A 26,930-nucleotide genomic window follows, 5' to 3' on the forward strand; every position below is an offset into this window, starting at 1 on the left:
GGGGGGGGGAGGGGGGCTGGATGGTTGTCACTCCAGGAGGGAGTTTGCCTGAGTCACCAAGAGCCCCTTCAGCCGCCTTGTGGTTGCAGGACCGTCTTGGCCCAACATGGCTCTCAGGTTCCTCATCCTCCTTTTAGTTTCCAGGAAGCAACAAGGGCAGCAGGCCGCCTGGAGGGGCTCGTACCCACGTGCACTCTGCCCCGATGAGCGCTGGGATTTGCATTTTAGAAACTATGCTAGCAACTAACACTGCCCTTGTCTGCCTCTGCTTCCCATGGTCCTAGTTGGCCTCTGGCTCGGAAAAGGGAGGAAGCAAGCCTGCAGTTCAGACAGACAGAGGACCCCAGGCCTTCTGGAGGCCACAGCCATTCCAGGGACCCCCAAGGCTGCACCCAGAGCATACTGCAAGAGCCCTCCTCAAGAAATCTTTAAAAAAGTTTCAACATATTAAGAATTCATCACTTGAGCTAGTGATATAAAAATATTACATAAGACACATTTAAAAGTCTAAGAAGAGGGGTGCCAGGGTGACTCAATCGGTTAAGCATCCGACTTCAGCTCAGGTCATGATCTTGAAGTCCGTGAGTTCAAGCCCCTGCACTGGGCTCTGTGCTGACAGCTCAGATTTCTGTGTCTCCCTCTCTTTCTGCCCCTTCCCCACCCACGCTCTGTCTCTGTCTCTCAAAAATAAATAAACATTAAAAACATTTTTTAAAAAAAGTCTAAGAAGAGATCATTTTAGATGTTAACAAATTTAATATCAACTTATTCAATTTTATTATTTTAGGTCCTTAATTTCCAAAAATAGTTTATCCTTCCTATGATTTCATCCACATATTCTTTACATTTTTATTTATATTATCATTCATTTGAACTATTAGATAATAAGTATACCTCTGGATATATTTCAGTTATATGAAAATTTTTAAAACAGTGCTGACTCTTTACAACATCTTTAACTTAAAGTTTGTTTTTAAAAAGCAAAGAGGGGGGAGCCTGGGTGGCTCAGTCGGTTAAGCGTCCGACCGGTTCAGGTCACGATCTCGAAGTTTGTGAGTTTGAGCCCCGCGTCGGGCTCTGGGCTGATGGCTCAGAGCCTGGAGCCGGCTTCCGATTCTGTGTCTCCCTCTCTCTCTGCCCCTCCCCCGCTCATGCTCTGTCTCTCTCTGTCTCAAAAATAAAAATAAACGTTAAAATAAATAAATAAATAAATAAATAAATAAATAAATAGAATAAAAAGCAAAGAGGGATGTCTGAATGGCTCAGTTAGTTAAGCATCCGACTCTTGTTTTCAGCTCAGGTCACGATCTCATGGTTCATGGCATCAAGCCCCAACTCATCAGAGCCTGCTTGGGATTCTCTCTCTCCCTCTCTCTCTCTGCCCCTTCCCTGCTCGTGTGTGCACACGTGCACATGAGCATGCATTCTCTCTGTCTCTCAAAAATAAAGACTTAAAAAATACAGATAAATAAAAAAACAAAGAATATTATTGTCCTACAATAGAAAACCACTGGAAGTTAGACGTCTCGATTTACACGTCTGTATCTTTCATCTTCCCCATTTTGTTTTTCACTGAAATCGCTAAGTAAGCCAACTCATGCCCACCTGCATGGGCATTCTTGCTGGAGACAGTTCAACCCCACAGCGGCATTTTCATACCGAGGTGTGTGAGTCCTCATCAGTTAGCTCGTTTTATCAACTGAGGAGGGTTTTGTTGATCAGTTGGCTTCATGTGGTTGAGTACTGCGTGCCTGTTCTGGGCCCACAAGGGCACAAAGCCGTAAAAATGTGTGATGCTTACAGACAAGTTAAATTAAAAACTGTTCCCATTAGCAAAATACAAATAGGCTAAGACAGTGATTTTTTTTTACAAACTTTAAACCTGACATGGGTTTATGGCAAATTTCCAAGAGTCCTTAAAAGTTATAAAAAGTATAATCAGATAATAACCTGTAGCAGAGTTCTGCTGAGGGAAAAACAGTCAAGTTCTCTCTCGGTGCCTTTGCCTGAGTCAGTTCAACACCTTCTCCCTCCTCGCAGAGATGAGACCTCGTTCCGGGCAACGAACGACCTCACACACACACAGCAAGGCTGAGGACAGGGCGGGGTGGGGGATGGGGGGCTTTGTGTGGGGCACGCTCGCTATGCTCCAGCCTCCAGCTCCTTCTCAAAAAAAAAAAAAAAAGAAGAAAAGAAAGAAAAAAAAGTTGAAAAACAAAAACAAAAACAAAAGCCCTGTTGTTTTGAGCTGGGTCCTAACGTTGCCATGGATCCAAAGCCAACCCGAGCGCCAGAGTGGATGCCAGAGCTGCTCACGCTGGGCCTGCCCTTCTGGAAGGGAGCACTGGTTTTGAAATGACTGGTTAGAAACCAAATGGATTCATGGAATTTGATGTGGTATAAAAATAATAAAATGTGATACCCATGAAATACAGATACTCCATCACAATTTGCCAAACTGGGGACCTCCTGGACTCTAAGTATTCAAAATTAGCCAATGAGTTCCTTCTGCATTTTTAGACCCTAATCTGTTGGCTCAGAAAGAAATCTCTGTCCCTCCACCCTTTTGCATCAGGAGCTTTCCACGGACAAGGACAGTAACTTTTGTGATAAATTCAGCACAGTAGGTGCTCTGCACGGCACATACATGTGCACAGGCATTTGTGTGATGCGTGTACAAAATCTCATTTACCCAGCAGCCATGCTCTCAGGGGTGCGTCTTGCCCCCTCTTTCACTGAGGCAGAGGAAGGTTAGATCTTGCTCAAGGTTCTCCACAGAGGTAGGACTCAAACCGAGGGAGCTCCACGACAAGGCCCCCACCATCGCCCCATGGCCTCCTGCCGGCTGGTAGCAGTGATCTTCAGACCAGGAAAGGCAATTCATTCTCATCACCTTGACACTTGCATTTACGACCACAGAAGCCTTTTGTCCCTTCTCCCACGTCCCTTTAGAACACAGGCGTCCTATTCTCCCTACGGACATGGGTCACTGTAACGGACCTCGTGAGCAGCTTGGTGGCGGATGGCACTGTCCTTTGTACCAGAGAACAATGTCTCTGTCCAAGGCCTTTCCTCCTTGAAAACTCAAACCAGAATGCCTCTTCCTGCCCCCGGTGCAGACTCAGCTAGGCCTGGGTCTAGTTTCTGAATTAGTTGGTGCTAAGGGTTTGCTGAGTGCACGAAGGGTGGCTGAAGGAAGATGGAGCATCTACGTGATGGGGGAAGACTCTGGCAGAAGCTCTGTGCACCCAAAAGATCCACTAGCCTCTGCGTCCACTCCATCCACTTCCCTCTTGCTGGGAAGCGGACCCCCCTTTCCACGACCACTGACAGAGTGCCCATTCTGGGAACCCTCAGCCAGGGAGCCCTCACCATTAGGTCACACGGGGTGCCTTTGGCATCGAGAGGTGCTGTGGACACACTAGGGTTGGGCCCCCTTCACCCTTTCCCAATTATCCCCAAAGTTTTGCAGACTGAAACGTTGGGCATTTATCAATAGCGCCATGACCACGAACCAAGTGGATGGCTGTTGGCTATCGATATGGCAAAGCTAGACAAGTCGATTCAGTTGTTCACAGTGGACACCTGTCTTCCAGGGGTCACACCAGCAGTCCCTTTCAGCCCCTGGAAAACACCCATAGTGATGGTTATCCAAAACATCCAACCCTTTGTTGGTACACTGTCTCCCTAAGCTTTTTTATTATTTGGGCAATAGTACATATTCCTTTTACAGTGGGATATTTATATTTACAATGTCTTATTACCTCATGTGATATTGTGATATAATAAGAAATATATGTTTGGTCTTTGTGCCCCCCAGTTCTGAAGCCTTGGAACTCCCTGAGTGATGGGGTGAGGGGGGCATCTTCTGTTGTTCATAACAAGCTCCCTCCAACCACACTCGGGACTATGCTAATAAGGTGGGTGACTCTTTGAGGATGGGGGCTGGACTCTAAAGGAATAGGCCACAGGATCAGCAGGGGGAACTTTTAGCCCCTCTCCCAGCCTCAGGGAGGGGAGGGGAGGGGAGGGGGGCTGGAGATCGACTCAACCACCAGTAGCCAATGAGTTCATTAATCATCCCTACAAAATGGAACCTTCAACCAAACACAAAAGGATGGGGTTCAGAGAACTTCCAGGCCTGTGAACACGTGGAGGTGTGGGGAGGGGGATGCACCCAGAGGGCGGGGAAGCTCTGGGCCCTTCCCACTGCATACCTCGCCCTGTGCACCTCTTCCATTTCTCTGTTCCTGAGTCGTTCTAGCAAAGTACTGAACCCGAGGAGGGGGTCGTGGGAGCCCGCGGTTTATGGGCAGTCAGTCAGAAGTATGTGTGGTCCTGGGCAGTCTTGCGGGACTGAGCCCCTAACCTGTGATGTCTGTGCGAACTCCAGGCAGATTGTGTGAGAACCGAACCGAACGGTAAGACACGCAGCCGTTGTCAGAGAACTGGTCAATGTAGGGAAAAAAACATATATGTGGTGTCAGACATGTTCTATCGGTAAAATACAGATCATAGCACATCAGTTGGCGGATTTTATACATTAAAAAACTGGCTACTGGTTTCAGGCACAGTGCTGTTGTTTTCCTCCATTTTGTCCCTTCTGCTAAGCTTACTCTCTCCATACAATATCTTTAAAATTTTTTATTTTGAAACCATCTTAGCCTGATATAATAGTAAAAAATTAATAAACATTTTAATTTTTATGGTTACCTAGCGCATTGATCTGGGTCCAAGTGGATGTAAAGAATTATGAAAGTACAACAACAAAGTAACTACACAGAGAAATCTCAAGGGCTCCCCAGGGATGAGGGAGAGCAAGCGTCCAAAGGAAGACAGACCGACAAGGACCCTTGCCCAAGGCTGGGCTTGGCTGGCTGCCCAAGCTGGAGCCGGTCCACAGCCCATGGGGCCCTGTGTGTTACTGCCAGCACAAGCATGCAAGACCCTGGCCACTCTCCACCCCGGCCTCGTGCCAGCGCTGCAGGGGGCACCCCGAGGAGGGATGAGGCAGGGTCGTCTCCTCGCCACTCCAAATGAGGGCAGAGAGCCACTCAGGCTCAGGGCGCCCTCTGCGAACACAACCCCTGCGTGAGCGCACCCTCATCCCGGCCTATCTGCATCGCAGCTGTGGACTTGGGAGCACAGAACCAACGCGAACATAAGGCTGTGGCTGCTGATGTGCCCATGAGCAATCTCCGACCCAGAACCGTGGGCCGCCTACCGACATCTCTGAAACAATGACACGCTATGTCCTTAGCTCACAAGCAGGGTAAAATCACAGCGCTCCCCAGTCCTTGACACACCCCTGCGGAGGACAGGTGAACCCAGGCTGCTGGGTAGGTGCACAGAGGACGCTGGGGTGCAAGCCTGAGCTGTGCAGTGACAGTTCCAAGAAGGTGAGGAGACCTCCAGGGCACAGGCAGGCTGAGGAGGGCCGGGGGACACGCAGAGGGGTGGCGAGCTGCTGTGAGCACAAGTTCTACAGCGTCCGTGTCAGAGACCCAGGGCAAAGTAACCACCGGGTCCAGGCCAGGCTGCTGAGTCACCGAGGGCTGTCCTCTCTGGACACGGGGCTGGACACCATCAGATGCTGTAAAGGACACTGAAGCAGGACTGAGACAAAGCGAGACCCGCCCCACAAGGAGCAGGAGGAGAAGCCCCTGCTAAAGCCCTCTCTGCCGAACTCAGCAGGTGCGCAGAGGAGGGCCAGGCCGCGAGCAGCGCACAAACACTGAGGCGGCCAGAGAGGCGGATAATGATGGGCAAGTCCGGCCATTCGTCGACTCAGCATCCATCAGCAGCAACCCACATGCATGGGGACCCCTGGCAACAATTGAGTGCTTCTCTGTTTCTACCTTAAAAGACACAACCGATTCTGTTACTGGTGGTTCTTCTCCAAATGAGAAGGTGCACAGTCCCAGGGCGGTCATTGTGCCCATCTCTGGCTCTATTAATTACCCCCCAAGTTCAGTCAGGGTTCCACTGAAAATTCAGTTACCTAAAGAGGAATGAAATGCTACCCTCCAACAGCTTGTTTGTAAAATAAAAAATAGGAAGGAGAAAGAAGAAAAAGGTTGGTAAATAAACACATGTGGGTAACAAGCAAACGCTGTGCAAGCTTCTACAGGCCCATTTATGTAACCGGTCACAAGGTCACCATTGACACTCATGGCTTCCTTCTTCAACTACCCATTCCATATGTCCTTGGCCCTCAGCAGGAACCTGTTCTGGATTCCTTATTTTGGTAGGATGACCCAAACCTTCATCCCTGAAGGGCCCGGGTCCTCAATAGTCCTGCTTTATTTTTATTTTTTGGTTGCTGTAGTTTTCCAGTAATCCCTACTGGTGGTCATGGAAGTACTGAGAGATGTCCCAGCAAATGTCCTGTGTCCCCAGTCCTCCCTGCCTCTACTGTGTAGGTAACCAGACTCTCCTCTCCGACTCTCCCCTCCATGATTGGGATCAATTACTCAAGCTAGTGGATTAACCCTTTTTTTGCCTGACAGTTTAGAGGCATAAGGAGCCCAAAGTGGCTAGGTGGCAGTCTCAGCTTCTAATTCAGTGGGACCACTGCTATGACCCCTGAGGAAGCACTCCGCTCTGGAGACAGATCTCCAAACCATCTCAAAGTTGCCAGGACAAGAAACAAAAATTCTGCAAGTAGGTCATGAAGTGCACTAATGAGAGGGACACCTGTACTTCCAACTCTTGATTCCCAGACCTGCACATCCCGGCAATGGGGACACAGCCGCACATAATGGACCCTGATTCCAAGTGTGTATGGCATCCGATAAGATAGAACCCATCCTTTCAGGATGTTACCTCCCTTAACTGACTCTTCAGGAAGCTGTCTCGCCTTTCACTGTCAGCCCCTTCTGAGTTAGTGGACATGGGACAAGACCGGTGAATCTTACGGGCCTGAGCCCATCGCGGCATTTTCCTTGCTGTGGAATCAGTTCCTTGATGATACACAGTGCTGTCCAGAACGCCATTACAGTAGATAAGGCTTTTGTGACGTCATGGGTTTTGGTGCTGGCAGAAACAATACAGTGGAGGGAAGTCAAATCCATACCCGGAACATACATCTATTCCAGTGAGGACAAGTCTCCGCCCCGTCTGTGATGGAAGAGGCCCAGGGTAACCGGCCACCAGGCGCCTGGCGGCTCACCGCAGGGCTCGGTGTTGGCAGACCAGACACCTGGGGGCGGCAGGAGCTGGGGCAGCTTCGGTGAGGGGGAGTCCGTGTTGTCGAGCACGCGCACGCCTCCACCCCTGCCACGTGGCCACTCTGTTCACGGGCACATGGAGCAAGCCCTGGCATGGCTGTGGCGAGAGCTGGCTGACACACACGGGGCTGATCATTTTCCTTCTGATTATGAGGAGACCCTTCTGCAGTGCACGCCCGTCGGCGGGCATTGGCTCAGAACACAAATGTGTTCACAGACTGCTCCTCGACAAAGGTCCATCCACACGCCTTCCCCAGGGCCTCCTGTCACCAATTTTCCAATCCTGTTCCTTCCAAGTTGCTGACCAACCAAATCACTAGCAACTGCCCCCAAATGGATACAGATCCACGCTCTGGCCACTGCTCACTCCAGACATAGTGGACAACCACAGGCACGGCTCAAAGTTCTGCCATGAGAGGATTCCTTTACCACTGTCCTTCAGGGTGAGCTTTGAGCGGGGTGCCGCTCTGTATCCATCCAATTCAGGTGGTGCCAGCATGGCACACGCACCCACCTGTGAGCCAGCACAAGCGTCTTCTGTCATAGTCAACAGCTTGTAAAAATACCCCAGGAGGGGCACCTGGGGGGTTCAGTCGGTTAAGCCTCCAACTGTCGATTTCAGCTCAGGTCACGGTCTCAAGGTTTCATGAGTTCAAGCCCACAGTCAGTGCAGAACCTGCTTGGGATTCTCCCTCTCTCTCTCTGCCCTTCCCGTGCTCACTGTCTCTGACTCTCTCAAAATAAATAAATAAACTTAAAAAAAAAAATAAAGACAGAAATACCCCAGGAGTCCACAGACATGGATTGAGAAAAAGGAGGCAATGCAACAGGACTTGGTGTCCAAGGACTCAGAGCCACCTGCTCATGCCTCCTAGACATTTCCATTCGATAATACGCTACTGTTACACACACCCAGACTTATGGCGACGTGGATCAGACAGCACTTGAGCTGCATGGTTTCCTGATGTCCCAGGGTTAGGTGTTCAGTCTCCACTGAGGTCTAACAGCAAACCAGAAGCTGTTCTTTTTTTCTTTTTAAAAATTTTTTTAATGTTTGTTTGTTTTTGAGAGAGAAAGAGAGAGAAAGAAAGAGAGAGAGAGGCAGACTGCAAGTGGGGGAGGGGCAGAGAGAGGGAGACACAGAATCCAAAGCAGGCTCCAGGCTCCGAGCTGTCTGCACAGAGCCTGATGCGGGGCTCGAACTCATGAACGTCAAGATCATGACCTGAGCCGAAGTCCGACGCTCAACCGACTGAACCAGCCAAGTGCCCCTGAGAAGCTGTTCTCAAAATGGGAATAGCTAGCTGCCAAACAAGACACAGACTTGCTTCAAAATCCTAGAAGGACCCTCCTATCAGCGCTTGCCAGAGGGTCCGTACTGCGTCCACATGTGCCAGAGACACTTCAAATATCATCAGATCTGCAGGATCCTCTGAACCAATGGTAACACAGCTTGGCCTGCAGCCTAAACTTGCTCTGGTCCCCACCGGAAATGCCAGCCTCATGGATGGAAGTAGCACACGCACATGTAGTATATGTCATGTCTAAAGCCCCCAAACCTCAACCAAATGTTATGCCTCTTTTCCCAGCAGGTGGTGCCTGGGGGTTCTCCAACACGCTCCAGAGCACTGACACCACCCCTGGAACTTCACTGAGGTGGTGGCCCCTAAAGATTTGGGGGCCTTCTCTCCCCCCGTCCAGTTTGCAGATGTCTTACGAAGGCATCAGACCCAGTCAGCGTCCTGTCTTCAGTAGAGTGGGCCAGTGTGCTGCTGGTCAAGGTCTCCGTAGACAATACTCTGGCATTGAGCAGGAGAGCGGATGTATCCCTGAGGCAATGCTGTGAGGGTCTGCCTGCAGCCTGCCAGGTAAAAGCAAACTATTTCTGGTGGGTCTTAACATTGGTTTTGAGTAACAGATGCCCAGTGCCAGGGCCTGTGATGATCTTCTCCAGGAGAGATGTTGCATCTGGCACAGCAGCTGAAGCCACCAGCTGACCACATTTGCGACAGTCCCCATTCTCCCTAATCCACACGCCGTCTGCACAGGCCAAACTGGCAAGTGAAATGGGTTTGTGCTTAGTATCACCACCCCTTCTTATGTCAATTCTTTGAGAACGGCATTCATCTCTGAATTCTCCCAGGGGTGCAGTGTTTCTCAGTTTACTGTCACGATAAGAAGGGGAAGTTCTAGGAATGTTCCCCTAGCTTTGCCTGTCATAATGGTCCTCAGCTGGTATGTAAGAGTGCCAGTGAGGGGATTCTGCCAGTGGCCAACTATGTCTGTTTCGATTATACTTTCAGGTGCACCTCCTGGGCCCACTGTGAGCTGGTCTAGTTAAGACTCTATCACCTGACCACCACAAATTCCTACATGGACTAGTGGGCCATGGTGCCATTTTGTTGCCCCAGGAATTAGGACCAACTCAGAGCCCATATCTCATAACCCGTGGAGAGGTCTAAGTGTTTCCTTTCAGATCTAAATGTTTTCACTATGTGGTCACATTTGGGAGTAGCTGCAGGTCCCTTGGGGAAGGTATAAATGAAGGTTCTTAATGTGTACTGGCAATAAGTACAAGGGCCTTGTCTCAAGGGAACCTGGCCTCACCTTCAATCAAGAGACTCGGGGTCCAACCCAACTTAAGTCTGGAAACTTGGGAGACAGGCTGCGATTCTCCACACTGGTGATTCAAGTCAGATTTTGATTACCAGACCTGGAGTTTTTCCTGTCGTGTGGGTTAAGGACTGCTTGAGTAGGCTGTGCATCTGTCTCATTCCCAGGGACACTGTAATCAGACAACCACTGCCAAAGATCTCCATGGACCAAAGCATTCTGACTACTGGTACGCCCCTCTGCCATCACCCCACTGAGATTCAGGAAGCCTGTCCCAAAGGCACCATCTCACATGGTCATCTGTAGGCTATGAAGAGCTTCCTACGTGTTCTACTCAAGAGCATAATTCTCATTGCTTTAGTGCAGGGCTCTCCTGTGGAATGCAGGGGTAGGGACTAGATGTGCAGGTCACATGTGACTAGACCAGGGGTCCAGTCCAATGAGATGAGACCCCAAGTTGGGGAATTGGGAGAGGGGGCCAGGGTCATCTGGAAGTGTGAAGGCCAAGGAGGAACCGTGGGCCCCAGACAACCTTGTGGATGAGGGCCATGAGCATCCCTCTCCCAGGATGGTTTTTATTTGCCCTAAGTAGCTCCTCTGTCAAGAGGTGGCGCTGACAGCTGGTGAGGTCACATGCACCCTCCCCTGTTCTTGTGAAGTCTTGTGTTTGTGAGGTCCTGTGGGTGGGTACAGGGTGCCACCCCGGGGGCCCCATAGCACTTGAAAGCCCCTCTCATCCAGAGGGTGGAACCTCTCTCAGCCTGTGAGCCCTGGCACCCCTCTCCCCCAACTCTGCTCCCACAGAGCCTGAAACACAGTAGGCACAAGTCCCACTTGGCTGTCCCAGGAGGCTGTGCCGTGTGTATCCAGAGGGCAGGCCCCTTGCTTGGGCATCCAGTAGCTGAATGAATAGATTCCAAACTCCTTTTTTCTCTGCAGGAGTGGGCTGAAGCTGTTCTGTGTACACTGAAGGGTGAACACAGGGTGAACCCGTGCCTAGTGCCTGGCACACACCACCCAGTGCCCCTGCTTTACAGAACACACATGCATGTGACCCTTCACCAGGCATCAACCTGTGGGGCAGCCGAGGACATAGGATCAAACCACACCACTCAGATCCTACCTCATGCAGGTGTGGGTGCAGGCTGGGGGTCTAGGACGGGACAGCTCAAGCCCCAAGGCTCGCAGCTCAGTGCTGTTTCCAGGACATACTTCCAGGTATCGAATAGTCAAGAATTTCCTGGTAAAACAGATGACAACAAAACAGCTGTGACCACGGACATCTTGCATCCTGATCCTTCGAACGTGGCGGCTGTGAGCCCGAGTCAGCAGAAGGGCCCTGATTCTGATTCAGATGTCCTTTGAGGAGTTTGAGGCCACTGCTTTCTGTGTAATTTGGCTAAAGGAGTGGCTGCCTTTGGGGTTCCACTTGGAAACAGCTCAGGAAGGGTACAGCTGAGGACGGCAGGGGGTCTGGACCCGCTTTCCTGTGGCCGCTGTGAGGCCCCAGCGAGGGGAGCACCAGCAGCACCTCTCTGCAAAACAGAGGCTGACAGTCTGTGAGGTCGCGCCAGGGTGAGGGAGGAGGCCTTGGGGTGCACCTGGCAAGCGTCCTCCATCACATTAAATGAGGCTGTTCCCCTCAAATATCAGGGATCTGCTTTGCCATGTGTTTCTGGAGCAGCCCTTCTCAGCAGGGTGGCGGGGGGGTTGCTGTCCAGGCGGCCTTGGGGTGGCCAGGGCGAGTGGGGGCGAGCAGGGGGAAGGCTGGGAGGCAGCAGACGGCGCAGGGGCCTCTCCGCTGGAAAGCAGCCCGCGGGCCCTTCGTCCTTGTGTTCAGCCTGTCCTTGGAAGCGCCACGGTCTTGGCTGCACATTTGCTTTGTTTGAATCAATTACTCGGTCTCTCTCCTCGCCCCACCCCCAACCTTGCCTTTAGAGGAACATCAATATTCATGTATAAATTAAAAAATAGCACAAAAAGCTGACTCTCTACTTCCTGCCCCACGGGCCATTTTCTTCCTTGGCCCAAGCGCAGTCCTGGCTCCCCAGCGAGTCCCCGGGTGGCCGCCGGTCAAAGCGGCCCTGTGTGCGGGCCTGGCCGCCAGCTGCCCCCACCCCCACCCACCGCCCCCATTGGCTGCCCGGGCCTGCAGCGCCGCGCCCCACCGCCCGGGAGGAATAAGAGGCGCCCCACAACACTCCTGCCACTCTGGACGCCACAGCCAGGAGGTGACAGGAGCGGCCACCAGGAGCCACTGACGTGAGGACACTCAGGGAAAACCTGAGGGAACCGAGAGGGTGGGGTGGGGTGGGAACTAGGTGTAGGTTGGAAAGCCCTTTTCGGATGATTGGCAGCACTTCATACATGGGGAGCTTTTTTTCTTTTTAAATTTAAATGCAAGTTAGTTAACATCCAGTGTGGTCTTGGTTTCAGGAGCAGAACCCAGAGATTCATCTCTGACATATGACGCCCAGTGCTCATCCCTAAAAGTGCCCTCCTTAACCCCCATCCCCCACTTAACCCCCCACCCCCACCCCTCCGCCACCCCCACCGTCATCAACCCTCAGAACCCTCAGTTCTCTGTATTTAAGAGCCTCTTATGGTTTGCCATAAGTCTCTGTTTTTATCTTAGTTTTCCTTCCCTTATTACTGCTTTGTGGCCATGAATGCGTCAACTCTAGGCAGCTAGAGGTTCACTCTGCCTGAGTTTTACACCACAAATCAGAGAACCCTCAAGGACAGTGGCTCGAGGTGGCTGCTGACATTTCCGCAGAGGTACTAACAAACGTTGCTTCTTCCCTAACTCTCTGAAGAGCAGGGTTTCTGCTGAGCATGACTGGCAAGCAGAGTGAGGTCAGCCCTACTCAGAAGCAAATGCTTTCCTTTCCTGTTGCTTGAGTCCTGGGTTTGCAACCGCTTCTCAGTTTTCCCTCAACAAGGAAATGCCAGGGTCCCCCTGGACACCACCCAGAAATTACATGACAATTGGGAGGTCTTTACAAGTAAATTACAATCTCGGTCAAAGAGTTTTTGTGGGTTTAATTTCTTCAGTCTTAGAATTTCTCAGGGAGGTAGGCCGCTTCCCTGGGGGGCGGGGGGAGCCCCTCACCACATCCTGTGTGTTGTGTCCTTCCAAAAGGAGTTAAAGCCCAGACGCCCTCTTGCTTTCCACATAAAAAGATCAATGCAGGAATAAGAGGCAAATTAATGCAAGAATAACATTCACGGAACTAAGTGGAAAGGAAATATGGATATTTGATTTCCATTTCTCTTAAAAGATAAGCTTTAAACCATCCATTGTTTCTTAGCAAAGGGAAGAATTTAAAAGGAAAAAAAAATTTAGTGTGGTTATGAAGAAAATTACATTATATGGAGTTTTCAAACATATGCAATATGTTTTATGCCTTTCCTTCAAAAAAATCCCACTAGGGGTGCCTGCGTGGCTCAGTTGGTTGAGTGTTCAGCTCAGCTCAGGTCGTGATCTAATGGTTCATGAGTTCAAGCCCTGCACTGGGCTCCAAGACGACAGCGCAGAGCCTGCTTGGGATTCTCTCTTTGTCCCTCTCTCTTTGCGCCTCCCTTGCTTGCATTCTCTCTCTCTCAAAATAAATAAATAAACTTAAAAAAAAAAAATCCCACTAGTCATACTTCACAAAAAAATAATTTAAGCTCTCCTTCCCTGACGTATCACAGACTTTGTGAAGTATCAGAATGATGCAAAAGTTTCTTGGGTTTCTTGTTTTGTTTCCAAAAAAGAAAACCTGAATGTAAAGGATAGGAAAGAATGAAATGTTAAAAGATTTTAATCTATCTGAATTGTTCTATCTATGTGTGATAGAGCTGACTTTTAGGGACTGTAGGGCAAAACAAAGGATACTGATTATTAATAGGGCGACTTTAGCAAAGATGAGGTCAAGACAAAAATCCTCAATCCTTTCTCTCTGAGAAATCAGAAATAAATAAAATTTTAAAAATTTCTTCCAGTTTATTTTCTAGATATAAGTGACATGTCCAACACGGGAATGATTTTTCCACAATTAGATGTAGTTCTCAGATCTATTTTGTTTGTTTGTTTTTTGATGGGGGACATTTTAATCAACAGAAATCTGAATTTAAAAGTCACAGATAATTTCAAATAATGATCTAGAAATTGAATATAATCTACCCGGCAGACAGATGTGGAGGCTTCTCCCTCTGGGACCTGGGGGGAGGGGTTACTCATCAGACCTGCCCCCCGCCCCCCTAAGTACCCCCAGAGCTGTAGGCCCGAGTCTCAGATCTATTTTGAACTGTCATAGAGCAAAGATTTTGTCCTGGTCGGAACTCAAGGCCATAGGTTGGTAAATTTCTCTGGCTGAGTGTCTCAGTTTTTGAAACAATCGACAAATTGTCCTCTGTAAAATGTACCTAATTCCCAGGATTAAACAGATATATCCTGCTTGCAGGCCACGGTCTGAGGTACATGTGGTGAATGAAGTAGGAAGTTTCATACTCTGATACCTGCAGAGAAACAGCAGCTCCCGGCACTGCGGGGGCGGGGAATGCTAGTGCCCGGCTGTGGCTCAGCCTCCTGCCCCATTTGTGCATCCCTGCCTCAGAGCCAGCCTCACTCTCTATGGCTTTATAATATATTTTTGTTTCTGGTTGGTCTTTGCGGATCTTTCATTGATCTTTTTCAAAAATGTTTGTGGCAATTCTGCCATGTTCGTTTTTCCAGTTCAGTTTTGCAGCTTTTTGGTCATGTTCCTCACCCATCAAAAAAAAAATAAATAAATCTCTTAAAGATTTTTATTTAAAGTGAGTTAAATTTATATATTATTAGAAAGGAAAGTTCCTGCATTTTTATGATCTTTAGAATCATTTGCAAGAAACTGCATTTTTCTTGCTCAACTTATTCTCAAGTAATATGTGTGTGTTGCTTTATGAGTTTATGAATAGGATTTTTCTACCATGTTTTCTAATTGTTTATTGGTAGAATACAGGAATACTACTGATTTTTGTAGCTTCATTTTGCCCCTGGCCACCTTACTTCCTTCTAGATAATTCTAACAGCTTGCAGTCAGTGCTCTGCTCCCCTGTACTGTGTCACTTCATCTTGGAGCCCTGCAAGGGCAGAGGGTGGCCTACTGGGAAGGAAGCAGGAATCGACCCCCAGGCTCCCTCACTCCTGCACTACAGTCTTTTTGCTGAAGTTTCCCATTGGCCAAACCCAACCAGAAGCCAGAGGCCACGGGGACAGTGAGGGGAAGGGAGGGCAGGAGTGGCTCTGAGAGGCAGACGGGACAACTGCTCTCAGCCTGCAGGGGAGATGAGCCAAGGCCAGTCCAGCCCCTCCTCTGGTGCAGGGGAGATGAGCCAAGGCCAGTCCAGCCCCTCCTCTGGGTTGAGGTCCGTAGAGCGAACGCATTAACTGTTCTGTGTGCAAACAAGGCAAAAAGCATGAGAAGGAATCTTTCCTTTGTGGACCCCTAGGATGTCTGAGCTGGAGAAGGCCATGGTGGCCCTCATTGATGTTTTCCATCAATATTCCGGAAGGGAGGGCGACAAGCACAAGCTGAAGAAATCTGAACTCAAGGAGCTCATCAACAATGAGCTTTCCCATTTTTTAGAGGTGAGTCTTGCTTTTTAAAAACGACAGTTTGCCATTTTTTTCTCCACTTAGAAAACCACCTGGACACTTCCTCTTTTGAGCTTCCCTGAAAGTGATTCCAGTTACATTTCAGGACTCCTAGGATGCTTCTGAAAACTTGTTTGTGCAACTGAACCCTCACTAGAGAGGCTAGCTTAGATGACCCCGCTGTTTTCATTTTCATCTGTTTTGTGTATAGTAGGAACAGCAAGGAAAAACTGCTATTTCAAAGGCAAAAGCACAGGTTCCAAATAATGCTGACTCTTCTATGAAAAATCTAAGGATTTACAGCAATAATGACAGAATGGGATGAAAAATATACTCATGACTTATCATGGGCCACAATTAACATACAAGAAAGATGTTAAAGATAGGCTCTTGATTTGAGGAAAGGACTGTTTTTGCTTTAGCTACAGGTTTAGCATCTGTCAGCGGATGCCATTCACTCAGCAAACATGACTGAGCAAGCACTATGTTTGCCACTGGGAGAGACACAAGCCCGAGGACACGGCCTCCGCGTCTGGGGCACCCAACCTGGCACGTCAATGAATGGCCACAGCCTACTTGACTGACGGCATGAGAAGGGCCCTGTGCCCTCTGGAGGCTATAGGGCTTTTCAGGGGGATCCATGGAGTAAAAGACCCTAATTTAGGAAGCTTCGTGAGTGGTCCCGATAAACCGGTGGTGGAAGTAGGTCCAGATACCTATCCTGGACTCACTTCCCTGCCCACAATCTCCACTGCCTGAGGGTCAGTCACCCATTGTCTCCACTGCATACCAGTCTCATACCCTCGAGGCACTGAACTGCAATCCACCTGGCACCTGACCTTCCTTTAGTGTCCAGAACCAAGTTCACCGAAGTGACCAATCACACACACAGGAAATGGCCAAACAATGAACCAGGGCACTAAGGTCTGACCAAGAGCTAATTCCGGGGAAGATGCCAGAGCACCAGGACACGGCCCAGCTGCACGGTGACAAAGAGCCCCCCTCCGGAGCCAGCTGAGCCTCTCAGTGCATGATGAGCCCCAGGGTCCAGCAGCAAGGCTGGCGGGTTCTCCTGTCCACGCCCCGACCCAACTCTCCATCGCTGTGAATGGCACCGCCAGGTCAGAGGAGGCGCCTGTGCGCTTAGGGGTAGGGGGCATCTTCTGGGGCCGATTTCAAGACTCGTTTTCTCAGGCATGCAAGTTCAAGTGGCAGCTGGCCACCTGCACGTTCAGTTCTCCCACCAGTTCCACCTTCTAACAATCAAAAGTCCCAGTTTCTTCTGTAACAAGGATTGTTCTAAGGATGAAATGAGATAGTGTTGGTCAAGTACCAAACATACAGTGAAAGTACTTACCAATAATTATTAATTTTATAACAGGAAAAACTTAGCATGTGGGAACCACAATTTATAAAAGATAAATAGTTCATGGCAAGCCCATCAAGATGTCATGAACATCTGTTGGCCTAGTTTTGTCAGGGTAATTCCAGGCTGGAGGCAAATCTATAATGGGATTGAGAGAGTGTACTGCTCCCCTCTGTCTGAGGCAGATGTTTCCAGGTCCCATCCAACCCCACTGGAACCAGTCCTTCACGTTTTTATATCCAGCCAGCTACACGCGACTGCTGCCGGGCAGGCTGTCTTGCTCCGGGGCCCGGCCATTCCGAACCAGCGCACTTATGCTCTCTGCTCTTCGTGCCCCGCCGTTCCCACCACGTGTGTAGCCCTGCACAGCGTTGGCTCCTCTCACACCACTTACTGGGTTTCAGGGTTGGGCAGCAGAGTCATCGGAAAAGTCCCATGATGCCAGAAAGCAACTCAAATGGCAAAAAGAACACAAGGAGTTAACAAATAAGGACTTCCACACGCAGAAACAGTGAAAACCTCGGGCGGAACCAAAAGTTCATTTTTTCTTCCAAGATGTTTGCTTACAACACGCTCGGGATTATTTAGAACGTGTGTTTTAAGTATAGTGGAGCACAAGCTGCAGTTTTTCGAACCTGGTTGTTCCATTTAGTCTTTTCAAGTAGCCTGGGGCCCAGCAGACTCAAAGTAAGGTGGAAGAGAAGGCCCGGACCCCCAGAGACTTCTGCCCAGCCAAGAGCCCCCTGGTCACAGGAAAAAGCTTTCTGGTATTTTGCATTTTACATCTTAAGTTGCTTCTGATACAAATTATTAAGGTGAGCCAACGATTAATCATGTTTTGATGGCTCTAAACTTCATTTAAAAACAAGATGGGCAATGTCTCTTCTATCTCCTAGGAAATCAAGGAGCAGGAGGTGGTGGACAAAGTCATGGAAACTCTGGACAATGATGGAGACGGCGAATGTGATTTCCAGGAATTTATGGCCTTCGTCGCCATGGTTACCACTGCCTGCCACGAGTTCTTCGAACACGAGTGAAGCGGAGAGAGCTGTTCCTGTGGCAGAGACGAAGGTCACACAAGGACGCAGAGGGCAAGGGCTTGCAGGCTAGTAGGAGCTGAGCTTTCCAGCCGTGTTGTAGCTAACTAGGAAGCTTGATTCGCTTTGTCAATGACAAATTGAAAACCTCTTTCCAAGGGCCGTCTTCCAATGGCCCCCGTCACTATCCCTGCCCCGTTAGGCACACGTGTTAGCTGACTGGCCCCAGGGACTCGGTCACGACCGCTTAGGAGAGTGGGTTCTCGGTCACGGAGCGTGTGCTCCGCCCGCCGTCACGGCTGCGGAGAACCCTAACCCAGAAAGATCAAACCGGAACCAAAAACGACTCTGGACGCTGGTGGCTTCCTTAAGTCTCCACCATTGCCAAACACACAAAGTTTTGCCCACCATCCTTTGAAAAGGCTGCCCTCCCTTAAATCTGTTCTCATCGGCGCACAGGAATGTGCGCGGGGCACATCGTGGCGGCGCGGTGACAGCGATGAGCTGTGGTGAGCTGTGACCCCGGGGAAATACTCAATACTAACGGTCCTAAAGGAGGAACATGTCTCCCAAGCCACCAAGTACTGGCATTTTAATTGTGACCGCAACTGCGGGTCACAGTTCCACACTCAGCGCAACTCCCCTGAGAGGCTCACAGCTCGCTGGGTCTGTGGGGGGACGCGTGAGCGGCAGGGGGAGCACCGCCCGCCCGAGCGGGGTTCCGCTCCCGTCTCGGGAGACAGGCGTTGTGCAAGTAACTCTCTTTGCTTGGCCTCCTCTCCTGTCCCTAAGGCGGTGGCTTCCTAAAGGGACGTGTCCGGTCTGTTGGGGTCATTCCCCGCTTGTCTGTGCCCGGCCGGGGTCTGCCCACGGCTGTTGGGAGAGTCAGTGCGTGTGCAAAGCTGAACTTTATGCTTGGGTATCCACGAATGCAAATGTGTTCTAAATATTAACAATCACTTCCAGGAAAATTCAAATTAACCTCATCCACCCCTTATTCTGCTGCTTTTTTTTAAGTGCACAGACTTGGAAATTCATAAACCAATTGATTGCTTGTATTTGCATTAAATAAAAAGAGTCCTGTAACAATCCTCCGTAGCCCTTAAACACGAAACCAAGTGAAATACCTGCAAACCTGGAAAGAGGAGTGAAGTCAATGGCCTGGCATCATCGTCACCGCAGACGCTGCACTCCCCAAAGTCAGGGCAGGTGCACAGGGCCAGGGACACTGGATGGGCGTGAGGTGGGTAGGGGTGTGGTGTGAAGGGAAGCGGCATAGATGGGGCAGGGTGCAGAGGGGTGAGAAGGTGCCTGGAGCAGTGTGATGAGGAAGGAAGGGGGTGGAAAGGAGTGGTGAGATGGAGGTGAGGCAGGGTGAGGAGGAGGGGTGATGCAGGGTGAGGGGGGCGGGGGGGTCTGGGTGGAGGGGGGTGGTAAGACGGTTGAGGAGGAGACACCAAGAGAGGGGTGGTGTGCGGTGAGGTGGGGGTGAGGAGGAGGGGTGAGGAGAGGGGAGGCAGGCGTGGTGAAGAGGGGTGTGAAGAGAGGGGTGAGGAGGTACCTGGTGAGGTGGGGGTTAGGGTTAGGGCTGGGGCCGGGGCGAGGGAGAGGGGAAGCAGGAGTGGTGAGGAGGGGTGTGATGAGGTAGGGGTGAGGGTGAGGGCTGAGGTGGGGGTGAGGAGGGCGGCTGAGGGGTAGGGCAGCACCAGGTGGGACAACCCCCGGCCACGGGCTCCTGCCAGGAACTTCCAGCCTGGTTGGCGTCGGGGTGGCCTCCCCCGGACTAATCTACTAATGGGCTAGTCCTCGGAAGCCGAGCTGTGATTGGTCTGGCCGGTCACGTGCCCAGGGGGATGGGGGGTGGTGCCTGCACGGGCTGGGAAGAAGCGGAGACCAAAGTGGCCGTCCAGGCATTTGGGGCTGGGGACTGAAGCCAGCACGTAGGGACCGTCTCCAGGGTCCCCTCCCCTCTCCCCGCCGATGGCTTGCCCTCCCAGCCCTCCCCCAACCCTTCCCCCCCCCCCTCCCGTGAGGGGGAGCACCGTGTCAGGACAGGCGTCTGGGACGCTCCTTTGTGCTCTGGCCGGTTTGCTCCCCACAGGGTCACTGGCACCTGCTTGTCCCACCATCCTGGCCCCCTAGAGCCTTGCAGTTGTTGACCTTGGAAATAAGACAGCCAGTAAAATCACCAGCAAAATGGGTTTATTTAAGAATGGCAGAGAATGGAGCACTTGGGGGGCTCAGTCAGTTGAGCCACCTTGATTTCAGCTCAGGTCGTGATCCCAGGGTCATGGGCTGGGCTCAGATCCTGCTTGAGATTCTGTCTCTCTCTCTCTCCCTCCACCCGTCTCCCACACGCTCTCACAAAAAAAAAAAAAAAAAAAAAAAAAAAAAGAAAAGAAAGGAAAAAAAAAGAACATGGCAGAGAAATTGAAATTCACAACGTGCAAGGTGTGACAAAGCACAGGCGGGTCCAGAGAACACAGGAAAGTTGCTTCACAGAGAAGAGGAAGGTAGGAGCGGCTGCTCTGAAAGGAAGGTGCACTGCAGGCCAGTGAGGACAGCCGGTCCGGGACCAGGGTCAGTGCTGGGACAGCTGGGGCGGGAACACAGGACGAGGAGCAGGTCTGGGAGGACCAGGGGGGTCCAGCACAGCTGTCCGGCTCGGCCGCGGCTGGCATATGCCTTGCGCAAAGGGGTCAAGGTGCCAGAGGGAGGAGGCTGGCAAGCGGGCTCTGGGCTACAGCTCACACGGTGTGTGTTCATCACCAGAGGACCGCCTGCTGCGTTAGCCAGAAGTTGGGTGAGTCCCTGCTGGTACCTCCCCTGCCCACTTGGATCCAAGAATCTCAAGGTGACTCAGTTCCCAGATGTCCACCCGGCTTGCAGACCAGACAGGAACAAACTGGAGTGTACTGGCCCCCAGCAAGCCTGCCATAGCCGCTGCTGAGTGTCCCTGGTGGTTCCCCCATCCAAGGGGTGCTCCTTCACCCTGAGGAGGGAGGCTGCTTCTCAGCATGTCTGCACAGCCACCTCCAGGGCTCCTGGGGGCTTCCTAGCACAAAGACCCCTCATTCCAGGTTGTAAAATGCCCATCCTCCTCCTCTGACCTCGGCTGGGGGTGACCCGCCCTCACCTCCAGGCTAGGTCTGGGAACGGGTGGTTAACGTCCCCACAAGGCTCCTGGCCGGCACTGCTGGTCTGACTATCCAGAAGCTGCCGCAGGCATTTCCAGGTGGGCAGTGGGCAGGGGCGAGGTGTCCAGTTGGGGCAACGACCTGTCTCAGGCATCACCAGGGAAGATCAGCTCCTGGCTGAAGCCAGGAGCAAATGCCACTCAGTCAGTCACTGAGGACCTCAAGGATGGGAACGCTGCATCGTTCATTTTTTTATTTTTATGTTTGTTTATTTTTGAGAGACAGAGTGCGAGTGGGGAGGGGCAGAGAGAGAGGGAGACACCGAATCTGAAGCAGGCTCCAGGCACCGAGCTGTCAGCACAGAGCCTGATGCGGGGCTCGAACCTACGAACTGTGAGATCATGACCTGAGCTGAATGAAGTCAGACACTTAACCAACTGAGCCACCCAGGCGACCCTCCCTGGTTGGGTTTTGATTCAATCCAGTACTGGTTTCGATGGGCTCCCAGTGGAGGTCCCACGGCCGGAAGCAGCTAGACCAGCTATGTGGAGGAGATCACATTTGACCAATGAAGAGGAAACCTCACATGGGGCAGCTGTCCTGGTGACTTAGGTGGCTGTCCTGTGCCCAAGACAGACAACTTTGTATAAGGACAGGAATAAAGAGAGGGCATCGAGTTTCTGGATCTTACTACCATTCCAGTGGGGGGACTAACTTCCAGCCAAGAGGCAGGCTTTCTCCTCCCCATAGAGTAGCCACGGCTCGAGGATTGTGGCCTGAGCAATAAGGCTTTACTCCTTGAAAAGCCTCTGAAATGAGAGTAAAGGAAGGAAAGAGTACTTACCAAGTTTGCACCGGCTCAGAGTCCAGATAAAAAGACGCGAAGCCACACGTTGGGTGCCAAATGATGGGGTTGTGGGGCCATGGTGGGGTTCGGAGCTGACAGCCAAGAAAGAATTCTTGGAAGACATCTTTGGTGCAAAAAGGTGATTTTATTAAAGCATGGGGACAGGACCCGTGGGCAGAAAGAGCTGCACTGGGGTTGTGAGGAGTGATTTATTATATACCTTCAGGTTGGGAGGGGGTCAGGGACAGCGTAAGTCTAACGGATTTTGGAAACAAGGTTTCCAGGACCTCAAGGGGCTAGAAGTTAGGGGAAATGTCATTTATTACTGTTTAGTAAAATCTCAGTTATGAGACCCTTCTGATGTAGACCAGGGGGCCACAAGCCTGGAGTATGATTGCCAGCATATATCTTGGGGCAGTTGAGATAAAGGAAGTAGACTTACAGGATCCTGGGGGGTCGGGATAAAGCTAAGGCAAGATTCCCTTTTGCCCCCAGCCAAGTGTCATCATCCAGGCAGCTCAACTCCTAGAGGAAGGTCACTCTGCCGGTCTCAAGGACTTGTTAATGGGCTGTAGGCAGTAAGGGAATTTAAGTTTTCACTTGCCTTAGTTTCCCACATCACCATGGCAAGCACTAAAACCCCTTTCCTTTGTTCTGGGTGGCCAGGAGTGTCTGAGGGATATCCTACAGATCCCACCCCGGGGGCAGGGGTGCTTGCTTGTACTTCCCCCTCAGCTTGCCCCAGCTCCCTCATCAGGAACAATGGCACACTGCTGAGTGACACGCCTGCCTTCGGAGCTCAGCAATCAGTGGAGGCAGGATCGCACCTGAACTTGCCTTCTCAGCTTGCCTCTCCTAGCTTGGAACCATCAGCTTACAAGCTGGGCGAGGGGGATCGGGCCCCAGTATCCTCAGTGGCATCTCACCCAAAGGAGAGGCTCCATCCACAAGGTGGCTGGGTGGAAGACGAGGTTATGGCTGTGCTGACCGTCCTCTGAAACAAATCAGCTCTATTCATAATCTGAAACTAAGCACCAGTAACCATAGTTTGCATAAAATAATTAGAACATTTTAAAAAACAACCTAAATTAAGAGGTGCCTGGGTGGCTTTGTTGGCTGGGTGTCTGACTCTCGATTTCAGCTCAGGTCATGATCTCATGGTTCGTGGGTTCAAGCTCTGCACCGACTTGTGGAGCCTGCTTAGGATTCTCTCTCTCCACCGTCCCGCCCCCCCCCCCCCGCCCCTCACCTGCTCACATAATTTTTTTTTAAGTTTATTTATTTTGAGAGAGAGAGAAAGCGCGAGTCAGGGAGGGGCAGAGAGAGAATCCCAAGCATGCTCCCCATTGTCAGCACAGAGCCCAACGTGGGGCTCGAATTTACAAACCGTGAGGTCATGACCTGAGCTGAAGTTGGACGCTTAACTGACTGAGCCACCCAGGCACCCCTAGACGTGATAATTCTTAAAATTTTTTTTAATGTTTATTTACTTTTGAGAGAGAGAGAGAGAGAGAGAGAGAGAGAGAGAGAGAGAGATGGTAAGCAAGGGAGGGGCAGAGAGAGAGAGGGAGACACAGAATTGGAAGCAGGCTCCAGGCTCTGAGCTGTCAGCGCAGAGCCCGACGCGGGGCTCGAACTCACAAACCGCGAGATCATGACCTGAGCCAAAGTTGGCTGCTTAACTGACAGCCTCCCAAGCGCCCTGAGATGTGATAATTCTTAATGTAAAATGGTTCCTACAAATCAACCAAAAAACCTTTGAGTGCAGTAAGAATTGCTGGATCCGAATACAAATGAGAAACAAAAACGACACATGAAAACATCTTTAACGTGACTAGACGTGACAGTTACTTGACTGTAATTTGGCAAGGACTTATTTTAATCTGTCAGGCTGCTGGAAGAGGCCCTTCTACCCTTCTGGAGGGCAGAAGGCACCCAACGCTTCACACAGGGCATGACCTCTGACCTGTCCACTCTGCCTGAAGGACCTGCGCCCGAGGCAGCACCTGTCGCCGCGGACGTGAGGACTCGGCACTGCTGAGGTGTAGTGTTCAGTGCTGGTGTGGACAGCGAGAGGAAAACGACCTTCAGTCACAGCACACCCGTAAGACACGGTTGTTAAAACATGTAGAAGATATATATCATAGATTAAAAAGTCTGTAATTTATTAAGTACAAAAACTAATATAAAACCATATGATCCTAATTTTGTAAAAATCCTTAAAAAGAAAAAATTAAGCCCTGAAAGGATTTTTGTTAAACCCTAATGCTGCGATTAATCAGAGGTAGGATGATAGGAGATCTTAATTTTCTTCTTTACACGTGAATGTGCTTTGTAGATTTTATGCTATCGGCATAAATGCTTTTATATTCAGAAAAAAAAAAACGCATGATAAAATACATCCTATATGGGGTAATTTAAAAAACATTTTCACACATTTCAAAGTGCAGAATTACAAATAGTCAATACCTTTTATTAACATAATGATATAAAAAAATTTTAGTGTGATATACAGAATTCCCAGAGAGTACTTTTAAAACATTTTAATGCGCTTCTTAAAATCTGAATTTACAAGACACCTTGTCTTACTGCCACTGACCTTTCAATACAAAAATTTTACAGTATTTGTTTGCTATAAAACTACAACATTAAGATTAGGGTTAGGTAGTTTTTCCCCGTTGGCCATCCCGTTCTAAGGAATGTCCATGAGTCCGCCGCTAGAACCTCTGTATGTCAGACAATAAGTTACACAGATTCTGTACATAATTACAATAGAGTTATTAGAATTCCAGTATGCTGTGACATACTAGCCGCAGCTCAACACCACAGGCAACAGAACTACTATGCACGTGCTATTTGTAGCCAAATATGAGTAGGATGTGAGAGTCCGCCCACTTAGCCAGACCCATTTGGTGGTGAATTTAAAATGGTAGAGAATTAATAATAGCTTTGTTAGGCACTGTTCCAGGCTAATTCCTGAAAAGCCTGGTTGTTCCTAGGAAGCATGCATAATTCATAAACTTTCCCACCCTCAATCCCCCCCAAACCCCACAACTTCATAACACTCTTTAATAGCTATATAAAAATAATCTGTCTTAAGGTTTGAGCTTCGCTTCAAATTCTTAAAAGTATCTAAAGGATTTTACATTCTCTTCTTTGATTTAGGTTTACTATATTACATCAGTTTCATCAAGTTTGAATAAAATAACTGAATATGGTTTGGCCAAGTTTTATAGGCACACAATTGAAACTGCGAACGCCAGGCGGGCAGGGGTCTCTCCGCAGCCCCCAGACTGCATGCAGGGCGCTCAGCAAATAGCACGAACGACCTGAAAGCCTCAGACGCTGCCGCCAATGCTTCCAAGTCTGTCGAACTGTAATAAAAGTAACAATTCAACACAATTCCATGTACCGAGAAGAATTCATATTGTGGAGTTACCACAACAGGTACTGTAACGGCACAGCATGGAGTCACAAAGCTGGGACAGTCGTCTCAGACTAAATGCTGGTTAATCTTCCCCAAACAACGCGTCTAAGCTGACAGCCCAAAATGGCACTTACTGAGTATTCGTGACAACAAATGCAGACAACTGGGCACACCTGTTTCAATAATGAAACCAGCAGAGGCAGTGCCGTGTGGCCACAGCGGGGCCTCGGGTCTGAGAGTGGGGAGGGCAGGCCAGGACTGCCTCCCTCCATCACTCTGCTCCTCCCCAGGGGCCTCAAGTTCTTTCTGGCAGGAATTCTATACATGAAGTTGTCATTTGAAGTGAGAATAAATAATTGAATTTTTAAAATCAAGAATGGTATTTTTAGCCTAAAACAAGTGCAAACTCGCAGCACAGCAGAGCGCTCGTGATCCCTTGCCGCAGCCACTCCAGGCCCCCTCGCGGGCGCCCACCTGTTCAAATACCGACTGACAAAGGTCCTCGAAGATGAAAACATTTCTTCAAATAGTCAGGAAGTGGCTCCTAAAATGAGATTTGGGGATCCTTGGGACGGGTCCGTAAAAGCAGAGGGCACAGCATTCCATGAAGACTGGAGTCTTTTCTGGTGGCTGCAGACAGTGTGGTGTCTTCACAAGCCCCAACACCTCTGACCGGCTCCCGCACCAGGAGGCCGGGGACCACACCTGTCTCAGGAACGTGGGGTCGACAGGCGGCACTCACATGTTGTAGGCGACATAGATGGGGTCCAGCTGGTCAGCCAGGAAGCCATCACGCAGGTGCATGCGCTGCTTCTCGCCCCGAGAGTTGATGGGGATCACACCTGGGTCCACAATGACCACCACACCCACGACCAGGTGATGCTCCTCCAGCACGACGTTTGTCACCAGGGCCACCAGGTCCAGCGCATCCTGCTCCAGCCCATCCAGCTCCACCACCACCACCAGCAGGTTGGTCCAGGTGAACACAGCACTGCAGGGACAGGGAGGGGTAGATGGCATCATGCATGGGACGGGCACAGGCTTCTGGGAGCAAATGGACAAGTGGGAAATGGTGCAAGTACAGGGTAGTTGGCCTGCACTACTGCCCAACATAATTTGAAGTTGGGCTAAATGTGTTTTATGGGAATCTGTATTCTAATTGAAGTCCTTCATAAGAACCAATAGTATTATTTGATGTTGAAAGCTGTATGTGTCCCAATTCAAGCTCCCTTCAAAGTGAAGTCATGGTGAGTCATGACCACTTAAATGTAAAAATTCACATTAAAAACAGAAACACTTCAGGATAACTGTAGACACCTCATGTTTTGGGGGCCAGACTCTTGCTTTACAGGTGGTCGGGAAACGAGAAAGAGAGGCTGCGAGGGGCTTGGGGTCTGCTGCTGGAGAGGCAGGTGTCCGCCAGCACCCCCCCCCCGTGGAGAGCGTCTGCAGGGACAGAGGCTGCAGGGACAGGGGCTACCGGGCAGGGCGGGACGTGGCTCTCACCACTCGGCGATGCTCCTGTGGGCTCGAACCACGGACGTCTCGATGTCTATGGGGTGGTAGCGCATGCCTCTCAGCTCCAGCGTCTCGTCCAGAGATCCGACCACGTACAGCGCGTCGTGCCGCTCTGTGAACACGGTGCAAAGACCTC

At 50.4% G+C, this 26,930-nt stretch overlaps 2 protein-coding genes across 5 annotated transcripts in view; one reads left to right on the top strand and one right to left on the bottom strand.

The window, feature by feature from the left end:
- The first annotated feature begins 11,879 nt into the window (after positions 1-11,879).
- S100B (S100 calcium binding protein B) lies at positions 11,880-18,954 on the top strand. The gene is made up of 3 exons (XM_042956564.1): positions 11,880-12,104; positions 15,318-15,456; positions 17,725-18,954. The coding sequence occupies exons 2-3, from the start codon at positions 15,319-15,321 to the stop codon at positions 17,863-17,865; spliced, it is 279 nt and encodes a 92-aa protein (XP_042812498.1). The 5' UTR covers positions 11,880-12,104; position 15,318; the 3' UTR covers positions 17,866-18,954.
- A 5,332-nt stretch (positions 18,955-24,286) lies between these two features.
- DIP2A (disco interacting protein 2 homolog A) overlaps positions 24,287-26,930 on the bottom strand; it is a 116,769-nt gene continuing 114,125 nt past the window's right edge. For all 4 annotated transcript variants that reach the window (XM_042956561.1, XM_042956563.1, XM_042956562.1 and 1 more), the window contains 2 exons: positions 26,783-26,906; positions 24,287-26,267 (listed from right to left, as the gene is read on the bottom strand). In XM_042956561.1, the coding sequence (XP_042812495.1) occupies positions 26,015-26,267; positions 26,783-26,906 (377 nt within the window). In that variant the 3' untranslated portion in view covers positions 24,287-26,014. The remainder of the gene's footprint in view (positions 26,268-26,782; positions 26,907-26,930) is intronic.

Source organism: Panthera tigris, chromosome C2 (assembly GCF_018350195.1).
Source record: "Panthera tigris isolate Pti1 chromosome C2, P.tigris_Pti1_mat1.1, whole genome shotgun sequence".
In the NCBI taxonomy this organism is placed as follows: domain Eukaryota; kingdom Metazoa; phylum Chordata; class Mammalia; order Carnivora; family Felidae; genus Panthera; species Panthera tigris.

What these genes read in the sequence shown, in the direction of transcription:
- S100B (XM_042956564.1), top strand. Translation starts at nt 15,319, where the DNA reads ATGTCTGAGCTGGAGAAGGCCATGGTGGCCCTCATTGATGTTTTCCAT. An exon ending in AGCTTTCCCATTTTTTAGAG is followed by an intron (nt 15,457 to 17,724) that starts GTGAGTCTTGCT and finishes TCTATCTCCTAG; the next exon opens with GAAATCAAGGAGCAGGAGGT.